Below are 20,931 nucleotides of genomic sequence, written 5' to 3'. Positions count from 1 at the left end.
TATAATTTGCTCTGTAGTTGAATGACAACACATTCACAATGATACAGACCTGGCACCCGAGAGATCATCTGACATAAGTCAACACTTAAAGCGGCAGCCCTTTGTAAGAGGTAACCCCAGGAATGCATCTGAATCTCATATCCTAGCAGAATATCAGGATCATACCTAAAACAGGAATTAAAAAGTTATATAAGTACCATACATTTGAACCTTTAACCAGAGTAATTGTTTCTTCATGATGTAAGGTATGAAAATAAAAACCTGTGTTCTCTAATGGTTCCCAGATTGAGAAGGGATGATACAGTGGTACCTACAGAGTTTTTATACAGGAAGAGATGGAGGGTTAAGAGTACTTGATTTGAAGCTACTTTGTTTCTTTTATTTTTTTTTTATTTTTTTTTTTTTTTTTTTTTTTTTTGAGACGGAGTCTCGCTGTGTCTCCCAGGCTGGAGTGCAGTGGCGCGATCTCGGCTCACTGCAAGCTCCGCCTCCCGGGTTCACGCCATTCTCCCGCCTCAGCCTCCGAGTAGCTGGGACTACAGGCGCCCGCCACCACGCCCGGCTAATTTTTTGTATTTTTAGTAGAGACGGGGTTTCACCGTGTTAGCCAGGATGGTCTTGATCTCCTGACCTCGTGATCCGCCCGTCTCGGCCCCCCAAAGTGCTGGGATTACAGGCTTGAGCCACCGCGCCCGGCCTCTTTTATTTTTTTGAGATGGAGTCTCACTCTGCTGTCCAGGCTGGATTGCAGTGGCATGATGTTAGCTCACTGCAACCTCTGCTTCCCAGGTTCAAACGATTCTCCTGCCTCAGCTTCCTAAGCAGCTGGGATTACAGGTGCCCCACACCAAGTCCAGCTAATTTTTTGTATTTTTAGTAGAGCCGAGGTTTCACCACGTTGGTCAGGTTGGTCTCAAATTCCTGACCTCCAGTGATCTGCCTGCCTCAGCCTCCCAAAGTGCTGGGATTATAGGCAATTTGATGCTACTTTTGTAAAGTAAGCAGAGTTTTTACTTAGACTGTGTATTTGTTTGATACAAGTGGGAAAAGAGGCTGATGGAAATTGGGGTGGAAGGCAGGCCATTACCACCGAAGTATATGAGTAAAGGTACAAGTGAGAATATAATGTGGGCAGGGGAAGGTGAAGTGTGAGGGTGTATGTGGGTATGGTATTTTGAAAAAGATCCCTAGGTCATTCCTGTTGTCACTTATCTACCCTTGTAATCTATACCACCCTTAAAGTTTTAATGCTGAGAAAAAAAAATGAAAATGCCTTATTTTTCTCACTTAATTTTAGTAATGACTTGGTTCTCATACAAAATAAGGCCTAAGTAATGACAAGTTTGTCCTTTAAATTTAAAAGGATGGTGATTCAACTTAATGGAAGAATAAAATATTAATAGAGGTGGGATTAAGGTGGGGAAGGTAAACATCAGAATCTAGAAGAAAAATGTGCTCCTTGTGGTCAGAGCTGCACTGGCAAAACGGAACCGACAACCTGTGTCTAATCCAGAAGGAGCCTCTTTGTGGCTCCTCTTAGGACCTCCATGTTGTGACCACCAGAGAGAAATGTTTAGTTATAAATATGAAAATTTATCTTGAGTGGAAAATTGTGTGGGGGAGAGAGGAACTAATTATAAGTTTTGAGAGCAAAAACTACAGTAAGTAGCTCTATCAATTAGTAGCATTATCTTGTTCTTTATAAATGCCAAAAGGCCAAGTGAAATATCACAGAAATTGAAATCGTTGAGTTTTACACAACTACTCATGAAACACTAAATTGTGAGATGTGTAGCCTGTCCAATTTAAAGCATTTAATACCCTAAGCCTCAGCCAATGTCTACAGTATTAGACTACATTAATTTACTGATATAAGCTATCTATGGCTACTCTGCAAGTCTGGCATAACAATGGATCATGACCAGAACACCAGATCTGCTTTTAGAACCAATATGTTAATGTTTTATCATAATTCCATAGCTGTCTTCTAAAAATGGGTATTGAATGGCTTTCGTTTTTACCTAGTCAATAAAAATTGGAATGTCACAATAAATGTTTTCTGATTTTTAATTCTGGAGTATTTAAGTGGCTGATGTCAAAAGAACTAGGTTCAAACTTCTGCAACAGCATACTTGCAAATTTCCTATTCCCTAAAGGCCCTATGAAAGTACATTCTGTAGTAAAAATTTTAATTTTCTGGTGATCTGTTCATGATCCACTGTTATCCACAGACTTGCTGAGCAGTCTTCAAGCTTGTTAGGAGAAAAAGATATTAAACATATTACTTATGTGCTTTTCTCTACATAAATAGGATTGACATTTCTGAGAAAATGGCTTAATTTAATAAACAGCTATTGAAGCAAGGCAATAAGCAACAATGGCATGAATATCCAGAAAGATCCCAGGGCACTCAAGGAAGGAGAAATATCCCAATACTCTTTCTGTTTAGTCTTCCAACATAACACCCAAACCCTTAACCAACTCTTTGATACTGCCTTCATCTCTTTCATTAAACTCTTCTTAGTCCAAAGATAGACTATCTACTTGTCCAGTGTGTCTCCCTTTAAAACTAACTGTGTAATGAATGGCTACATTTGAGAATTGGGGCAGAAGTATCAAGTGGCTCTAAGGATCACCAGGGGTCGCAGACCTGAAGAATTCTCATACGCACACAACAGAACCCACACAGTTGTCTGCTAAGTACTCAGAGTGGCTCAGAACAGGCATTACAATGTGGCCACAGTTGACCTTGATCTTAATAATTTGGAAGATTCCTGGAATGCCTATCACATAGTTACCTATCACACATCACATAGTTATATATCACATAGTTACACAGTTACAACATGAAGAGGATGCCAGATGATTACACAGCCCTTCTGTTTTAAACGTTATAGTTCTTCTAATTTCTTCATCTGAATCGTTCTCATTTATGCAACATCTTGTTATTGCAAGAACTTATTCCAGTCAGCTGTTTGTTCTGTTGTGGCAACTAATGGAGCTGACTAAGTACACTTTTTTCCAAAAAATAATGCATTGAAAATAACTGTTTCAATTAAAAAGTTGTCTATTTTTATAAACTGCTACAGCTCAGAAATGACTGCTGAAAAAAGTTAGCCTGTGCTTCTCTTCTTAGATTTATTTCACAGATTTTGTCCCTTTGGAAGAATTGTAAAGTTGTTTCAGGCATATTTTTCAGATATATTACATATATTTATTTTTTGACCTGGAGGCTGTTTAGTCTTAAGAGACTCTTTTAAAGCTGATAAAACACCTGTTTTCAAGTTCAAAAGCCAAAGGATTCCATTCTTCTTCTCTAAAAACATTTGGAGTGAATAACAAGGTCTTGACTTGTTCTTCAATTTCTAGTGGGTTTTATTCATTCTATCAGGTTTCTGAAAGTTACAGAAAGAACAAGGTTGGGTAGTTGGGATTAGTGGTGAACACAACCCAAAACTGTGGATAAAATAGAAGCAGAAGAAATAGGAAAATGGTTTTATTTGCTTAGGTAGAAAAAAGATGCCTCACAGTATTTTAAGCCACTCACTACCATCTACACACATGATAGATAAGGGTACTCCAGCAGAGGCAAGGGGCACGGAGGGGAAGGAATCATCTTGAAAAAGAATTCTGAGGTTAAATGGATATGATGTAAAATAAACGTAACAGTATTTAGGGAAGAGGAAAAGGGAAGAATCATAGTTTATATTTAAGTTAGGGAGACCAGGCAAAGTAAATAGTCCAAGGAAATACAGAAAGAGGAAAACGATTGTGACAAGATTATAGATTAAGTTTTGCTTGTTTAATATCACTTTATATTACTTTTTGTGTTTGCCACTTGAGAAAGTATTAAAAATGGAAAAATAAAGATATATTTTATTCATTTTTATAGTATACCTAGCACTGCCCCTTACACACAGTTAACATTTATGTACTCACTAAGTACCAGACATGAGTTTAAGAGTTTTATGTGCATTATCTACCCATCTTACAGATTAGGAAAACAAAGTTGAGAGAGTTAAGCAACTTATTCAAGACAGAAACACAGGGCTGGCTGACTCCAAAGGCTGTGTTGAGTAAGTACACAACAAATAGTGTGAAAGAATGAAATAATCAATCTTTTTGCAGGGTTGCTTGGACTAATATATAAAGAACACTATAGAATTGAAAAGTTGACATTTAAACATTTTCCTTTTTATGACAGTTTTGTTTACCCCTTTTTCCTTAATTACTAGTACATTTCATTTTATGGACATTTAAGAAAGTTGTACTTGCAAATGACTGACACATTTCTCGATGCTGGTAGGTAATCCTATCGTTGGGAATATACCTAACAAGGAAAAGGCAAGCATACAAGTCCAGGGATGTTACTGGACATGTGCTGGTACACAAAATAGTATTGACTGAAACTCTTACATATTTCTTTTTCTGAGTTGCTTGCAGAAATAAAAGAAGTGTGGATACTGAAAGCATCTGACATGTTGATGACAACCTCTGTGAGAAGATAAAAGGTAGGACTGACAATGACGAAACTCAAATAGATGGGACTCTATCTAGTCACCAGTGCTATAAATAGTAAAAATACTTTACTCTTTTTTCCTTCATAGTCATGGGTAGTAGCATACTATTTTTGATGCTCTGTCATTTAATTTTGTTTTGTAGAAAACACGTTTTGGTTTTCTAATTCTCAGAATGGTTTACGTTAACTCATCTGGGAATCAATCTGATGACAAGTCTGTAGAATATCATCTTAATCTTTCGTGTAGAACACTGATTTAGTTTTTATAGGATAAAGTTCAACTATATAAGCAAAACAAAAAAGGGTGAGTATAACAACATGCTCATGGACAGCTTTTATCTGTACATCAGGATCCAAAGGGTGTTTTCTATCTTGCTTTAGACATCTAAAAACCTAAACCTAGCAATGGGCAGAATCCTTAAGTTTCTACAAAGTGAAGCATTTAATAACAGAGTCTATGGCTACCAAGAGTTACACTCTTGAGAAAATGCAAATGATCCACTTAATGATTTTATTTTTAAATTAAAATATTTTTGTTAAAATTCTTTTCATAAGCTTGGACAAGATTCTACTATCAATCTGAGGACCAACTACCAAATGGTCAAAAGAAGATTTTTAAGGAGCTCTGTGCACAAGAGTATGTAATAGACAGTTCAACATTTATTAACAGATAAATTTATACGCAGAATGCATCCCAAAGGTTTTTGAAGAGATTGGCTTGTTTAGAACTCAGAAAACTTTAAAAAAGAAAAACAAAACAAAACAAAACAGAAAAGGTACTGAAATGGTGGCTGGCTCCTAAGGTAGAAACCTAGTTAATGAATAATACAATGGAACTTTATACAGTTCTCCATTATTTCAGCACTATAGAAAAACAAACCTCAAGAACACCTGGGAAGTTAGAGGCTAAACAAATATTTGTCTTTCACTGGCCCCTCAATCTTGAGAACAGAACACTGCTTTTCCTATCTTGTCTGATGAAAATAGTGATGGTGGTGGGAAGTGAATATAAAATTTTTCCAAGAGTAACTCTGCTTTCAAGGCCCATAGGAAGGGATTCGTTTTCTTCCTACCTTCACTTTTGTCTTCACTATTATCTGCAATAGCATGAAACGACTCTCTGAATAAAAACTGGAAAAATCAGATAATACAAAACAATACCTCTTTATTATATTTGCAATTTCATGAAAAAGTGCCTTCTCATCAGCAGCATAGGTGACTTCGAGTCCTGTAATTCCAGATCTAATAAGTAATGGAGTCTGATATCTGATATCTAAAAAATAAACAAAATGTCTATTATATATAACATTATGTAATAATATACCTTCATAATATAAAAGTAATATTATAGCTTACTTTTAAGTAAAATTGTACTACTGAAATACTTCAAATTAAGAAAACATCCCACCAAGTAAAAACATAATTAACCCAATGTCTTTAAAAAACTCTCAAAAGATTTTTTAGTTTCATATACAACTGAAAATTCAAATTTTATATTTTCAGCTATTCTCCTGAAAAGACTGCATTCACAAAATTTCCTAGAAAATGACATATCACTGGGTGGGCACAGTGGCTCAAGCCTGTAATCCCAGCACTTTGGGAGGCTGAGGCGGGCAGATCACGAGGTCAGGAGATCAAGACCATCCTGGTTAACATGGCGAAACCCCGTCTCTACTAAAAAGTACAAAAATTAGCCGGGCATGGTGGTGGGCGCCTGTAGTCAGCTACTCGGGAGGCTGAGGCAGGAGAAAGGCATGAACCTGGAGAATGGCATGAACGCATGAGGCGGAGCTTATAGTGAGCTGAGATCACGCCACTGCACTCCAACCTGGGCAACAGAGCAAGACTCCATCTCAAAAAAAAAGAAAAGAAAAGAAAAGAAAATAACATATCACTTGTGAAGAACCTGTATTACTTTGTTTCTGTCTTTACTCTTCCTAGCAGGAGAGCTTTGCTTAGCACAGGACATTTTAATCTCTGGTATGATGAAAATGTTTAACCACCAACTCTGTAGGAAAAAAAAGAAAGCCTTAATTTTTAGTGCTGGCCTATTTCATGATGTAAGGACCCCTCCCCGACCCTATGGCTGATTTCCAACTGCCAAAGCGACAGCAACTAGTTTGAAAAATTCATGAAAATCCAAGAACTGGCTGTGAGCTGGTATGTGTCAGCTCAAGCACATCACTGAATAAATTGCAAATTCTTAATATGGTTGTATTCTGTGCTAAGACTTCCTCCTCAGTGGACTGAATTCACTTGTAATGGTGACCACTGAAAGCTGCAGAGGGACAGTAGGTATTTTATAAAATGCCTTACATGGCATTCTGTATGAAGAACCTCTGAATCAAAAGTATATGTACTTAGAAAGAAAGATAAAGAGATATAAGCAAAGTAAGAATACATCTTAACAGTATCTTATGAACCATTAACTTATAGTAGTAAGATAAACTCTCCTATCAGCAAGAAAATACTTGCATATGCATACATAAGGAAGACTGTGCACCTAATCTAGGGATACATAATAATGTGGACTCTGTATCAGTAATAATTATTTTTATAATACTTAGAACAAATTGTATAAGCTAATTATAAATATTGAGATCTTTATATTGCACTGCTTCTAACTTAAAAATAAATAAATAAATGGGGTCTTGCTATGTTACCCAGGCTGGAGTGTAGTGTCTATTTATAGGCACAATCACAGTGCACTACAGCCCCAAACTCCTGGACTCGAGCTATCCTGTTGCCCAGCCTCCCAGGTAGCTGGGACTACAGGCAGGCACCACTGTGCCTGGCTGCTTCTGACTAATTCAAGTAAGAATAATACATCTAGGACAAAGTTATACACAATCTTCTACTCCTATCTCAGCAAACATTTTAGAAAAGAGTCCTCAGGCTTGCTTAGATTGGATCTTCAGCATAGGAATTCCTCATTAAAAGGTTCCTCCTAGAGTGGGGAGGTATATCATTAATAAAAACAGACAATACCTTGACTGAAAACTGTCTTGTCTTTATCAATCACTATTACACCCGTGAGTTCTGTTTTTTCTGTATCTGGCAGTGGAGCGTCAGATGAGATGCAGTAAAACAGAGCACAGATTGGGTCAAATTCGGGATCCGGTTCTAAGTCTCGTCTGGTTCGAGCATGCAACTCCACACTGATTAGGGTAAGATTTTGTATCTATAAAAGCAAATAAATATTATGTTTTTAAAACATTTTTTAAAGACATGCTCAAAGAAGTATGTTTCACTAAGGCTCTAGAGAAATATGTATGTAAGATTACAGAAAAAATGGACATAAAGGACAAAGTCACAACTCAGCACTCCACAGATTAAAACAAAAGATTTTTACTCCCAAGATTAGATCAATTCATGATGTTATTTCAGAAAATCTGCTCTTGCCATAATTTCTCAATGACAATATTTAGACTATTTTTCTCAAATATATGCAGGAGCTCTCAATTCTTGTTTGAGAAAGAGAATGACTAGTCCAAGTGGTTATACATTGAAACCAAAGTCTGTCACGTTTTACTCTTCATGTAGGTAGCTAAACTATATGGTTTTACCTGTAGTTTAAAGTAAAAAGAGAACTTTTATAGAATTTAAATTTCCTACCAATTAATTCACTACTACTTCAGGGCTACTTAGACTTTTGCATACACTAGGGTAGATTTTTAATTATAGTTTTTCCTGGAAAAAAAAAAAAGAACTGTTATGGTATCAACTACACAACAGCCAGATTTTTACCCATGCACATTTTCTCTTTAACATATAATGCAAAAAATGTTAATATTTGCTTTTCATGCTTATTTTTCTATGCCAATAGAAACTTTTAACTGTAATTCTTAGTTTTCTTTCTAAAATCAATACAGAGTAAGAAAAACAAAATATAGGTTAAATTCATGATTACAGATAGAATTATACTTCATCTTTTTATCATGTACATGTACCTGGCAATGGAAAACAGATTACTGTTACAATATTGGTAATTGTTCAGATCATATAAATTTAACAAAGGATTTGTGTTTTGTATTTATCTTGCATGCAAAATGTTGAAGAAACGTAAATTCAAGTCTCTCCCTAGCGACAGGAGTAGAATTTGGTAAATCTCTATGAAAATTAAAATTCATTGATGTGGCAATCCTATCCCTGAAAATTTATCCTAGAAATAGATATACATGTAGACAAAATATACGCACAAGGATGTTTACTCAAGAATATAATAGCAAAGACCGGAAAAAAACTGAAGTTTACCTGTTGGGGACAGGTTACATAAATTATGTGGTATCCATAAAGGATACATACAATGGAATATTCTGTAACCTTTAAAATTTTCAAGGGAATGAGGCAGATCTATACGTCCTAATATAAAAAGAAACTATAATACACTGATAAATGGAACCAGTAAATATAGCAAACTTCTATACACGAAAAAATGGAAGCACATTCATAGAAAATTTCTGAAAAGTGACATAAAAATGTAGACATACTTATTGCTTTGGGGGAAAGAAATTGCTAGCCTAAAGTAGGAGAAGTAGGAGGGAAGCTTACTTTTCATTGCAAATTTTTTTGTCCTGATTATTTTTGGTACGTACCGTTGCACATGCTCATTAGTAAATTTGTTAAAGATTTTTTTTTTTTTTTTGAGACAGGGTCTCTCTCTGTTGCCCAGGCTGGAATGCAGTGGTGTGATCATAGCTCACTGCAGCCCTGAACTCCTGGGCTCAAGTGATCCACTCACTTCAGTTTCCCTACTAGCTGGGACTCTAGGTACATATCACCATGCCCGGCTAATTTATAAAACTTTCTGTAGAGATGGGGCCTTGTTGCTCAGGCTGGTCTCGAACTCCTGGCTTCAAGCAATCCTCCTGTCTCGACCTCCCAAAGTGCTAGGATTACCGGTGTGAGCCACTGTGCCTGGCCACTAAATACTTTTTAAAATAAAAAGAACATCAATTATGCATGTATAAGGCATAATAATAAAACAAATACAAATCTACCACTTTCCTCAGAAACATATACTGCTGTCTCTACTTTAAAATATTAGGATTAAAAAAAATCAAACCACATGAAATGGAGAACTAAGTGAAAAAACTTTTACTTTTAAATGCATACTCTTCAGAATTTAATTTTAACAATAAGCATGCATTAATTTAGTAAATAAAAAATTTTTAAATGGAAAACTCCTCCCACAAACCCAAATAAAACAAAACAACTAGTTTCATCAGAAAGGGATGAACATATGAGGCCGGGCACGGTGGCTTATGCCTGTAATCCCAGCACTTTGGGAGGCTGAGGCAGGTGGATCACCCGAGGTCAGAAGTTCGAGACCAGCCTGGCCAATGTGGCGAAACCTGGTCTCCACTAAATACAAAAATTAGCCGGGTGTGGTGACACATGCCTGTAATCCCAGCTACTAGGGAGGCTGAGGCAAGAGAACTGCTTGAACCTGGGAGGTGGAGGTTGAAGTGAGCTGAGATCGTGCCATTGCATTCCAGCCTGGGTGACAGAGTGAGACTATGTTTCAAACAAACAAACAAACAAACAAAAAAAAAAAAAAAGAAAAGGGTGAACATCTGAAAAGACATAAAGACTCTGAAAACAATTTTAGGTTAAAATGGTCTTAGAGGTTGATTTTTGTTTACTAGATCAAATTTTCACACTCAAAATTTGCATTTCTATTCCTTGATAACAAAATGCATTACTGTGCTTAGGGAGTATTTTTTTAAAGCAAACTATATAAAGACATGGCTTGAGAGATTTAGTGAGTGTGACTAGGCAAGAGGGAGGTGAGAAAGGGGGACAAAGATTACAACCCTTGTCTTCTGCACTGAGTGTTGACGTGAGAAGAAAGAGAGATTATCCTAGGGTAATGGAAACAGGGAGAAAATGCCACAAGCACAATTTCCTAGAGAAAGGAAGAGAACAGTGTTGAGTTTTTCTTTGGTTTATTCCTGTTTCAACCACCGGGCGGCAGTTCGGAATGTGCCTTGAGATGAGGAAAGCCCGTTAACTGGAGGAAGAAGCTGTCAGAGCAACTAGTGAGACCTCCTGAGTGATTTTAACTTCCAAAGGGCCCCTGGTTCTGAAACAGGGTTACCTAGGAAAATGTAGAAAAGTATACTTTTCAAATAAGAGAATAATCAAATGTAACACATCTTTTTGCTATAGTCTATCAAATTTGCTTTAATACATATTTTTAATAGTTTTAAAAAATTTGCTAATCTCAAGTGTGCATTTGATGGTATGTATTACTGAATTTATCACTGAATTTATGTAGGCTTCAGGGGCCAGTATAGACATAGGTATAAAACAGAAAATGTATGGATGTTGTTGAATGAGAAAAATGTGCAAATGAATAAATAAGAGACTATGTTCCGACCTAATTCTAAAAAAACATAATTTTCAGTTCAAATTTGAAGAAAAGAGGAGGACAATATTAACATTTTTCCCTCAGGCCAGGCGCGGTGGCTCACGCTTGTAGTCCCAGCACTTTGGGAGGCCGAGGTGGGTGGATCACGAGGTCAGGAGATCGAGACCATCCTGGCTAACACGGTGAGACTCCATCTCTACTAAAAATACAAAAAATTAGCCGGGCGTGGTGGCAGGCACCTGTAGTCCCAGCTACCTGGGAGGCTGAGGCAGGAGAATGGAGTGAGCCTGGGAAGCAGAGCTTGCAGTGAGCCGAGATCGCGCCACTGCACTCCAGCCTGGAGGGCAGAGCGAGACTCCGCCTCAAAAAAAAAAAAAAAAAAATTTTCCCTGTTTATGTTAATCTAACCCCTAGAACAGTTTACAACAGAATTGACTTGAGAAAAAAAACTACACTTAAAAATTGAATTATAACTTAAAGGTGATTACTAATCTTCTGCTTTAAGAGCAAAGACATAAAATGACTGTATAAAACTAGCACTGTCCAACAGAAATATAATAAAAGTCACATGTAACTTAAAGTTTTCTAGTAGTCATATTTCAAAAAATAAAAATAGGTTAAATTAATTTAAAAACACTTTGATCCAATATATTTAAAATATTATTCTTTCAACATATAATCAACATAAAAATGACTAATAAAATATTTTATTCTTTCCATGAAGTCTTTGAAATCAGTATGTATTTTATCTTTCTAGCATCTCACTGTGCATGCTAAATTTTCTACAGAAATACTTGATCTATACTTAATTTCATAAAACTTAGAGTAAAAAATAGTATTACATACCTAAGTTGTTCCAAACATACTTTGAGTCAACTATGTTTTAAAATCTAAATTAAAATTAAATAAAGTTTAAAATTCAGTTCTTCAGTTGTATAAGCCAAATTTTAAGTTCTCAATATCCATGCTGGTAGTGGCTACCATATGACAGCACAGGTGTAAACAATGAAAATATACTTCGATTTCTACCTTACTGCCAGTCAGATATGTACTTTGAGTTTGTTTTCTGCATACAAATAAATTTATAGTGACCCATTCACATATTCTTTCCAATGCATACTGTGGCTGACGTATATTTTTGCAAAGTCCTAGTCTTTGGCAGACAGCCTGTGCTGTGAAGATAGCTGGGTTATATAGAGAGTATGTGAATGAATGAATTTATCCTCTTTTGTAGCAAGCTCTAATCCACTGAGCCAATCAAACAGAAAATACAAGTAAATATCACATTTCAGATGTGATATAACATCTTAATATAATAATCCCCAAAATACAGTCTTTTTTTGTTTCTCCCCAAAGAGACAGAGTCTTGCTCTGTCTGTAGCCTGGGCTGGAGTGTAGTGGCACAATCATAGCTCACTGCAGCCTTGAACTCCCAGGGTCAAGTGATCCTCCCACCTCAGCCTCCCAAATAGCTGAGACTATAGGTGCGTGTCTAATTTTATTTTTATTTTTTGGTAGAGACAGGGTCTTCCTACGTAGCCCAGGATAGTCAAACTCCTCGACTCAAGGGATCGTCCCACCTTCACCTCCCAAAAATCTTTTCTTATTTTAATGTCCATAAGCTGAATTTCAGTTATGAGATTTGTGAAAGATATGAAATCACAAAGCAGTCTCAGCAACTTAAATTCTTTAAGTTTCTCTATTGTACATAAACATGTAAATATACAAAATAGTAAGAAAATGAGAACAAGATGAAGATTAATAGGATAGAATTCAATATATTCCTTCCTCGTTAAAAAAATTCCATACTTGTTTTATAGAATAAAAGAGGAGTTAAATTGAACACAATGTATGTGTCCTTACTGTTGCAGTTTTACCTCATGTAAAGCTTTTGCCTCCTGTAAGTTTTGTATGCTGACTTTGAAACCGTAAGTATTGTTTAAAGATGGTCCATCAATCTGAGAAGTTTCTTTCTGTGGGGTATTTACTGCTGCAAATTGATTCTATAAAAAAAAACACACACACACACAGCCAGAAAAAGATACGTGAGCAATCATTTTTCTTTTGATTACTTATTCCCACATAATATGCTTTATGTGTTTGGTAATAAATGGTAAACTAATATCATCTCTAAATTCAAGGAGAAACTGTATTTATTAATGTTATTTTCATGCTAACAAAGATATCAGAACTGGATATATGTGGAAATATAAGTAAACCATATGTTATCTCTCAGTTCAGAAGCCCCCAATACTGAAAATAATAGTTTTGTAGGGAGTTGACATTTATACCACATGGACATTTATCTTGACCTTTCTTGAAAGTAAGACAAGCAAGCAATCAATATATTTCCAACTACTTTGGCTAAAGTTTGAAAAAGATTTGAAATATTGATTTGTATTTTACCCTAATACAACATGTGTCTGAAAGATGAATTAAATAAGACAATGTAAATAATCTTCAAAGATTCAGAAAAAAATGGCATCTTTCCTTTCCTCACAAAATTTTTTTTTCTGATTTCTAAATCTATTAACTGTTTCTCCCAAAGTGTTATGTTCACAACACACTGATACAGTATTTTTTAATATATGTAGCTTGTAATTCAATACTATTTTATAAATGAAAGTTTAAAAAGTTTTATAATCTCAAAGAAATACTAAAATATATTTTATGTAGTTAACGACATTTATAAGAAGTCGCCAATATGTAAGTGATTTCTAGCATATATTTCCAAGGATGCCTGTCCAATGTATACTTCTTTCATATAACCATATAATTCTAAGTTTTGTCATATTTTTAGTATTTGAATAAAGACATCTACGACTTTCCAGAGTTTCAGTAGTAAATAATGTTGCTTTCTTTTGCTACTTAGTAAAATAAATTTTAAAAAATCAATAAGGTTATATTTTAGAAAAAAGTAATAAACCAAGAAAAAGGATATATTTTTGGTGGGATCAAAAATCACTTACTTGAGCTCTGCTGTCATTGGATTGTTCTGATTTTGCCAGTAATCAGTTAATGTATTTGTATCCTCATAATCCACATTTTGGCTATCATATTCACTTTCTCTGTAATATTTGTATTTACATATAAGAATCTTTTAGATCCCAACAGCAAAAAAAAAAAAAAAAAAAAACTAAAAAAAGGCAAATTTTTGTTGTCTCAAAGATATGCAAATAATGATGCAAAAATTTAAGTAACAAAAATTTTTTAATTGAGACATAGTTATCAATTATCTAACTGAAATCTAGGAATAAGACTGGATCTTCCACTGATCTTTAAAAATGTTTAGTATAGTTACCTTTGCTTGTGTTAAGAGTACTCTTCTAAGAGTGTCAGTATTACTTCCTTTCTTATTACTCAACTTCTGTGTTTTTGGTTCTGTAGAAAGAAATTTCATATTTAACATGTATATTAAAATTACCTGCTTCTGGTTTTTAAAAAACTTTTTGTTGTTCCAAACACTTAAGTACCACTTGTGGGTGCTGTCCTATGAATTCCCCCCAAAATTTCATAATTTAAAAATGAAATTCAAACCTCTGATACCCACCAAAATAACATTTTAACATTTTGTATTTTAAATACGTTTATATTTTAATTACTGAGTTTTATACCTCAGTCATTAACCTACAGAACTGTTTAATTCATTTATTCACTTACTTATCAAGTACCTATGATGAGGAAGAAAAGACATAATCTGTGCCCTCATGGGGTCTAGAGAGAGAATCAGACATTCATCAAACTAGAAAAATAAATTTATAACTGCATTAATACAACAAAGGGGAATATAATTGGGAATTTTTATGTAGTCGAGATTAGGGAAGGTTTCCTGGAGGTAAAATCTGAAGAGAGTAGTAATTAACTAGGAACAGAGTGGGGATTTTTCCCTGATTACTGTGCAAAAGAATTGGAAATTACTTAGATAAAATGGCTGGTGCAGGAGCCCAGACAAGAGATGATGACAGTATGGCCTAAAGTTGTGGTGGAAGAAGTACAATAAAGTAAATAGATCTGGTTTACTTAGGAGATAAACAAGTGATAAGGCCTGGATAGGGACTAGAAACTACAAGGTGGGTAGTGAGGGAATGAGGTATTAAAAATAAATTCTGTATTTCTTACTTGTGTAACTGAGAGATGATGGCACTATTCATTGAAATAAGGAAAACTGAAAGAAGGCCCGATGGGTTTTTATGTGGAGGCATGTATACATAAGTATGTTGGGGAAGTAGTGGTGAATGGATGCAGTGAGATCATGAATTGGTTTTTAAAATACTAATCTTGAGGTGCCATTCAGCATTCAAGTGGAAATGTCAGATAGGTAGTTGGACATAGTGTTCTCGAGCTTAAAAGAGAGGTCTGAACTGGAAATATAAATTTGCAAGTTATCTGTAGTAATCCTGAGGACAGGAATTAGATCATTTAGAGAAAGATGTAAAGAAGGCTTAAGATCAAGCCTTAATAAACTCCAACATTTAGATAACAACTGAGAATAATGAGAAAATCAAGTGGGAAAAAACAGAAGTAGGAGGAAAGCCAAGTGGAGAAGCAGCTCCAAGAAGGAAGGTAGGGTCAATGAGAAAATGGCTGCTTAGAGGACATATGGTAAGACTCAGGAACATCTACTGGTTTTAGCTATAAGTTTACTGGGAATCTTTACAAGAGCTATAATGTAGAATGACAGGGGCAGAATTCAGTTTAGAGTGGGCTGAGAAATGAGTAGGAGGTAAATAACTGGAGTTGTCAAATTAGATAAATCTTTTAAGAAATTTGGCTTTGAAGGGGAGGAGAAAGAGTAGAAGCTGGCTGGAGACGTGAGGTCAAGGCAGGTTTTTTGTTTCTGTTTTAAAATGTGGGAGACCTGGGTATGTATAAAAGCCAACAGGAAAGTCAGGTTGAGAAGATAAGCCTTTTGAGAGGGCTCCTGTATTTCACCCACAAGGAAGACAGGATGGAAGCAAATATAAGTAGATTACACAGCAGAGAATTGTCATGTGACGACTTTCTAAGATACAACAAAAAATACTTGCTGAGCTATACCTTCATTTAAAAAGCTCTGATTTTCATTTCAGTCTAATGTTATCTTCATTTCTATTTCTGAAGAACAATTATGGAGACTTCCTGTTATGTGTACACTTACCTGTTGATAATGGGCTAAGGCCAGTTGCTTCAGGAAGCCTTTCCAGAAGTTTTCTCTGTATGATTGGTGTACTATGAAGGCAAAGTGATTCACATTTCTCAGTTCTTGCCCTAGCATTAATTGGAGATATCACTAGAGGCTCTTGAGGCTCACTGCAGGGGCTTTTTTGTATACCATCTTTTATTGGTTTTAAGAAGTTCTCAACAGCCAATGAAGGCAGCTCCTCTACTGGTGATGAGGGTCTATCATCTCCATTTAATGCTTTGGAATCTGGGGATACTGGTTGTTGCCAAGGGGGAATTACAGGAGAATCAGGGGAGCTATAATTAATGTAATAGTTATCATCATCTTCATCTTTTTCAGGATCACTTGAAGAGGCAACTGGTGGCAGCATCTGACTTTCACTTGCAGTTTGACTACATCCCGTGGTTGGTGCTTGTAAAGCAATCCGAGAATTAACATCCTCCTTGGTATGTGCTGTAGTGGGGAGTATACGTGGACTTACATCCATTTTTGGAGGCACTACAGGTTTGTCATCTGGGTTAACTGAAGAGCTAAAGTTCTCAGCAGATTTTACAACTCCAGTTGGCTTGGTTTTAGGCAGTTTCTTGGAACGTTCATATTGTTCTTTGGCTTGAAGCCACACTTGAACCAGTTGTCGACTTGGGGCACATTTGCAAGGCATAATCACAATTTTTTTATCTTCAACCATCTTAGGGCTATTACTTGACCCTTTATTGACAACTCCTTGGCCACTGCGAAGGGGTGACCCTGGCCTTGGATTCTGAGTCATTGCTGAGAATGCTGTTTTCCAAAGACGAAGTCCTTCCAAGGAAAAGTCTCCCTCAAACTCAGCCAGATCATTTGCAAGTCGAGTTTCTACCATGAGGAGCCGTCCACCAATCTCCCTATAAACAACATATTTTAGAACAACTGTTTTGTTTCAAAGAGCAATTACTAAAATATTTAACTCCATATCCTAGATAAAGTCCCTTTTGGAGTCTCAAAAATGTCCATTTCTATCTTCCCTGCCCCCTCTATTTTATGTAGGTACACTCTATCTTTAGTCTCAATATGCTTTTCCTCACAGGTATATGACTACTTAATTTCCTTTGGAAGGTACCATTAATCTTAGGGAGAGAAGGTATTTTTTGTTTTATTTTAATGCCCAATGAAGCCTTCTGTCCTTCAAGGAGATGAAACAAACTTTTCAGATTCCTTCCCTCTCCTAATCTTAAAGTAATTTTCCATTATTACCACATATGAATAAAAACAATAAAGTAATTTATCATTCAAATACTATGTCCTAGGATATTATTCATAGCTTCTTCCTATATTCTCCAGTATTTGTAGTTTAGCAAAGCGAGTCAATTCAAATGAATCTTCGTACTCTCAAATCCCTTAAACATTAAAAAAACATACCAACTGAGTGAGGTAAATTATCTAATTCTTTCTTCCCATTCCATGGTAGGGATTAACATTGACATAACTTAGGAGATGGCAGAGCCCACAGGATACATGGCTTAAATGTTACCAATGTATGAATATGTGGGAAATCACTAATGAAAACAGTCTGGTTTCATTTCCAAAAGCTATAAATATTAAGTAAAACCTCTTTCTCTAATCCCTTGATACTATTTCTGCTTACTACAGCAACATAAAATAATTCTACTTCTTCATGTTAACTTTATTATGGATATAAAGATAATTCATAGTTTTTTCAATCACTTCTCTTAGGGCGTGATTCCCCAAATGTCCCCATCATTCTCTACATAAAACTCCACTAACTAGATTCATGTTTTCAGATCTGAAGCTGAAGGAAAAGCATTAGGGCTACCCTGTCTCCTTTATATGAATAGACTTTAGCCCCTACTAGTTAACTCCATAACCAGCATCCAGCACTGTCCCTGCATCCACTCTTGGCAATGTGAAAAATCAGAAACAGAATTATGATTGGTGTTGAAGAATTAATGCTGTTGAAGGAAATGAATACACATACCAAGTGACCATACCCAACTCTAATACTAAGGATAGAGAAGTCATAATGAGGTCAAGAATAAAAAATGGTGAGGTGTGGTGAATTCAGTTTTCTTACGTACTGTCAGCAGCATGGTAATTGCTATAATTCACTAGGAAAAAAAATCTCCTAATATGTAACAAGAGTCTTATATTTTCCAGTAATCCTACTTCTAGGGCTATAAGGACAAACTCCAAAATACAAGAAATGCTTTAAGAAGAAAATGCTAATATCTTCTTAACATACATAATAATATACATACTATCTATAGTGGCAAAATCACAAACAATCTTTCTGCCCAATAATATATACATGATGCAACATATGCAGCGATTAAAATATTCAAGAAACTCATTTGGAAAATGTTTACAATATAATGTTAAGTGAAAAATGTGGATAATACTGTGACTACAATAAGATCACACTTCACAAAACAAAACAAACTAAAAACTATACTTTTAAAGAAAACAGGAAACACATAAAAATATTATGGTGGCTGTTACTATATGGAAAAATGGTGTAATTTTTATTTCTTCTTCTTTCATACTACCTAAATTTTCTATATTGAATATATAGTTTCTTTTTTTTTTGAGACAGAGTCTTACTCTGTCACCAGGCTGGAGTGCAGGAGCGTGATCTTAGCTCACTGCAACCTCTGACTCTCTGGTTCAAGTGATTCTCCTGCCTCAGTCTCTTGAGTAGGGATTACAGGCACATGCCACCATGGTCAGCTAATTTTTGCACTTTTAGTAGAGACGGGGTTTCACCATGTTGGTCAGGATGGTCTCGATCTCCTGACCTCGTGATCCGCCTGCCTTGGTCTCCCAGAGTGCTGGGATTACAGGCGTGAGCCACAGTGCCCGGCCTACAGTTTCATATTTTAAAAAATATTTTTCAAAAATGATTATTTTTTATTTTAGCTGTAGGACAAGTGTCAAAGTTGGACAATAACAACATAAACATAATGACTAGCACATAAGTTTGGTAACTAAAAGTAAATATACCATAATCACTACTGATAACACCAAAGTCCCCAAAATGATGCAAACTAATGTTTAAGGAACAGACTTCATATGCCCCAGCAGTGAAATAAAGAGTTCCATGTGGGTACTAAACAAAACTGTGTTGAAAAGGGGCTGGGAGGTGAACATTTCTACCCTTCACTTCAAGTCATTATAGGAGAGAACTTTTATTCTACATTTCTGATAACATTTTCTCACCCCTTTATTAAAAAAAATAAATTTTTATCATGTATATTTAAGGTATAAAATATGATATAGTATATAGTAAAACAGTTCTTACCGTGAAACAAATTAACATATCCATCATTTCACACTCTCACCCCTTTTTTAAATGGATTCCTATAGGAATTACTGTGAATCTGCTGGGTAAAAGCCTGGCATTCACTGTCGTGTTTTTTTAATTTAAATTTTTTTGAAGATATTTTAACAGCTTTAGGTTGACAGCAAAATTGAAAGGAATGTACAGAGGTTCCCATATACTCCTTGTGTGCCCACACATACATGCCCTCCCTCATTATCACCATCTCCTACCACAGTGGTACACGTGTTACAATCAATGAACCTATTTTGACACATCGTAATTGCCCAAAGTCCATAGATTATATTTGGGTTCGTTCTTGGTGTGGTACTTTCTATGGCTTTCAACAAATGTGTAATATTCATATTGTATCTTTCTTTTTTTTTTTTTCCACTGGAGTCAGGAAGATGGTGCTGCCACAGGTCAGTGCATACATGCAGTGTGGCCTCTGCTGCTCTTCATATCTCTTTCCAAGATTTAGACTAAAGCAGGGCCTGCCTTAGCAGTTCCAGCCATCCTCTTCTGCTTCTGAATGGATGGTTGAAATGAACTGCCTGCTCTGCAACTGTTTAAGTATATGAGATCATGGACACAGGGGCAGGAACAAGAACCATCATTCAAACTTTCTGGATTAAGCCACGTTACCCAATTTAGCTTTTATCAGTTATGTCCTAACTTGGCGATGAAAGTGGTACACAATTACTCAACTACAGATAAATAAACCACTACTGTGATTTCTATTTTGCTATTTGCTGCATGTGTGCGTGTGCTCACATGTTTGTCTATCAATTCCCTGAAGAGATTTTTTTTTGAGATAAAGTCTCTTTCCATTGCCCAAGCTGGAATGCAGTGGTGTGAACACAGCTCACTGCAGCCTTGACATCCTGGACTCCAGTGATTCTCCTTCCTTAGCGTCCTGAGTAGCTGGGACCACAGGTGCATGCCACCATGCCCAGCTAATTTTTTTTTTTTTTTTGAGATGGAGTTTCACTCTTTGTTGCCCAGGTAACAAAGTGCAGTGGCGTGATCTCGGCTCACTGCAACCTCCACCTCCTGGGTTCAAGTGATTCTCCTGTCTCAGCCTCCTGAGTAGTTGGGATTACAGGCGCCTGCCACCATGGCCAGCTAATTTTTGTATTTTTAGTAGAGACAGGGTTTCACCATGTTGGCTAGGCTGGTCTTGAACTCCTGACCTCAGGTGATCTGCCCACCTCGGCCTCCCAAAGTGCTGGGATTACAGGCGTGAGCCACTGTGCCCAGCCTACTTTTTTGTAGAGACAGAGTCTCACTTTTTTGCCTGGGCTGGTCGCAAACTCCTGGGCTCAAGCGATCCTCCCACCTTGGCCTCCCAAAGTGCCAGGATTACAGGTGCACACCACCATACCTGGCCACCTGAAAAAATTCTTAAAAGAAAGGAGAATGGAAACCAAAGTCCATTTGCTAATAACTGCATAAACTATAATAACAATATAATGCAAGATATTGAAACCACATGAAAAGTGGTTTATAATAGAAACAACTTAAAATGATCTTCATTTAGAGATATATCAGAGGAATACTTAAAA

General features: G+C 36.1%; 1 protein-coding gene across 8 annotated transcripts in view; it reads right to left on the bottom strand.

Moving 5' to 3' along the window:
• Window positions 1-20,931, bottom strand: part of REV3L (REV3 like, DNA directed polymerase zeta catalytic subunit) — a 659,986-nt gene that overhangs the window by 528,112 nt on the left and 110,943 nt on the right. For all 8 annotated transcript variants that reach the window (XR_007725269.1, XM_050789035.1, XM_050789036.1 and 5 more), the window contains 6 exons: window positions 16,030-16,937; window positions 14,194-14,273; window positions 12,770-12,895; window positions 7,508-7,700; window positions 5,681-5,792; window positions 50-165 (listed from right to left, as the gene is read on the bottom strand). Coding sequence is in view for 7 of the 8 variants with exons in the window: in XM_050789035.1 (XP_050644992.1) it covers window positions 50-165; window positions 5,681-5,792; window positions 7,508-7,700; window positions 12,770-12,895; window positions 14,194-14,273; window positions 16,030-16,937 (1,535 nt within the window). In the remaining variant the exon portion in view is untranslated. The remainder of the gene's footprint in view (window positions 1-49; window positions 166-5,680; window positions 5,793-7,507; window positions 7,701-12,769; window positions 12,896-14,193; window positions 14,274-16,029; window positions 16,938-20,931) is intronic.

This window comes from Macaca thibetana, chromosome 4 (genome assembly GCF_024542745.1).
Source record: "Macaca thibetana thibetana isolate TM-01 chromosome 4, ASM2454274v1, whole genome shotgun sequence".
In the NCBI taxonomy this organism is placed as follows: Eukaryota; Metazoa; Chordata; class Mammalia; order Primates; family Cercopithecidae; genus Macaca; species Macaca thibetana.
Note: the sequence above shows the minus strand (reverse complement) of the source record. Positions and strands in the feature narration are given on the sequence as shown.